The sequence below is a fragment of the Lottia gigantea genome (genome assembly GCF_000327385.1).
Source record: "Lottia gigantea unplaced genomic scaffold LOTGIsca_1335, whole genome shotgun sequence".
Lineage (NCBI taxonomy): Eukaryota > Metazoa > Mollusca > Gastropoda > Lottiidae > Lottia > Lottia gigantea.
The window spans coordinates 1-1,965 of NW_008707489.1; the positions used below are offsets into that span (position 1 = coordinate 1).

The 1,965-nt window shown below is 36.1% G+C and overlaps 1 protein-coding gene across 1 annotated transcript; it reads right to left on the reverse strand.

Annotated features, from left to right (window-relative positions):
• Nucleotides 1-1,634: 1,634 nt before the first annotated feature.
• LOTGIDRAFT_70436 (hypothetical protein) lies at nucleotides 1,635-1,960 on the reverse strand (the record flags this gene model as incomplete). The annotated part of the gene is made up of 2 exons (XM_009049321.1): nucleotides 1,635-1,670; nucleotides 1,823-1,960. Coding segments are annotated over 2 exons (174 nt in total), but the record flags the coding sequence as incomplete, so codon positions are not given.
• Nucleotides 1,961-1,965: the final 5 nt, after the last annotated feature.

Here is a 1,965-nt window from a genome sequence, read left to right on the forward strand (position 1 = left end):
CAGATGAGAAACTTACCCTGACCCCCCATCAGCGCCATCTTAAATCCGTAAATGGGAGCCGCACACATCCTCCGCCCCCCTTCTTCAGGATCAATCACCTGAACGTTAGTAAGCGAGCAAGCACTTCCCCATTAAACTAACCTGACTTCCTTGCAGGACTTTGGAATCTTTATATGATTTATTATTCAAGTTTAACAATATCAATTTAATGATAAGACAATGATCTATTCCACTGTTTATCATTAAACCAGGCACATCGTGAAAGATAAAAATCTATCTATCACTTTAATAATGGGTTCGTTGATTGATTGCTCGCTTAATGGAACTAATGATAATTGTCTTGGCTGTTTTTTCACATCATAATCACGAAAGTACAAACCGTTTAAAAAAGATATGTGATTTACGAGAATGTTTAAAGAAAACTAAAATTACAAACATTTCAAGTATATAATATTTTGTATAAACAAGCTAAAAAGATATAATTCTTTCTTCTAAAAGTAAATAGAAATTTCTTTTCTTTAAAAACCAGTCTGGTATTGGGTGTACCGCATCAGAAATTCCAAAAGTCGCGGAAACTGAAGTGAGTTGTCGAAAACTGCTGGCAACTGGCGGTAACTTGGGACTCTAGTCGGTCTTCCATTTTATCGAATGGAGAGGTTAACGACTGAAAGGTTCTACTTTCAATAACAAAGTACCTTGTCGACGTTCTGGTCGACCAGAAACCGTGACCATCATATTCAGTTGATAGTAGTCGCTCAACAGGCGTATGTAGAAAATGGACGTGGATGGGGCCAAAAATGAGAGGTGACTACAAAACGCGGCCCGTAGAGCCGAGGCCCCTTGAGGTCGTAAGTCTGGGGGCAGCCAGAGGTCCTTCAGAAACCAACGAATTTTAGCATTTAGAGGGCCTAGTGTTAAATTCAAAGTAAGACCTTTCACAAGCAACAAAATGTGGGATGGATCAAAACAGTTCATCAGACTCCTTATTTTTTCCAAAGAGTTTACTTTTAAGATATGAAAAGGAAACGGTAAATAGAGGTTTCACTTAGCAGAGACTGGACTTTTATCATCCACTGCTGAAACATTATTATTAACCTGAACCAGAAGAGTTTCGTCCCTTAATATATTTTTCTTGTAATCTCTATTCTCTACAATAAACTTACAAATTCCGTTAATTTTGATAACGTAAACTGTTATTGCCATGTGTAATGAATACAATTACCAATGGCCTATGTACTCTGCAAAGGAATGGTAAATGAAGAAATGTGTGTATAGGATATTTAAATAATATTTTATTGATAAATAACTAGAAAATCTTAAAGTAACAATATAACAATCTTAAAACAATATCATTAACAATAAACAATATGATTAGGTCATCATCTGAACTGGGGATACATGTAAGAGTTGACGTATGTTGGAAAAGGTATGGCTCTTTGAAATGTGGTAGTGTTGGATGGCGCTGGGATGGAAGACGGTATATTATAAACTGGTCGAGAAGCAACTCCCGATGGTAATACTTGGGACATCAACGCTGAAGGAGACATCATACTATATTGTGTAATGTTTGTAGCAACTGGTGGAATGTAGCTAGGATTCATTGGTGGGAAAGCTGGTTTGTTGTCACGGACTCGTTTCCTCCATCTGGCACGCTTGTTTTGAAACCAAATCTGAAAAACAAAACCAAAAGATGAATATTAAAACTGAATGATATATCATTTTAAAAGTAGAAACAAGTTAAATATACTATAGTAGATGTCGATTGAGAATATGACAAACTAAAAATACAATTTAGCTAAGAAAGAAGTAAATAGAAAAATACCTTCAGGTTTTTCTCTGGAATATCCAGATCTCGAGACAACTGTTCCATCACTTCAGACTCTGGATATGGCGTATCGAGAAATATTTTTTCTAATGATCGGACTTGTTGAGGACTGTAATTTGTTCTTGAATTCTTCTTGTTTG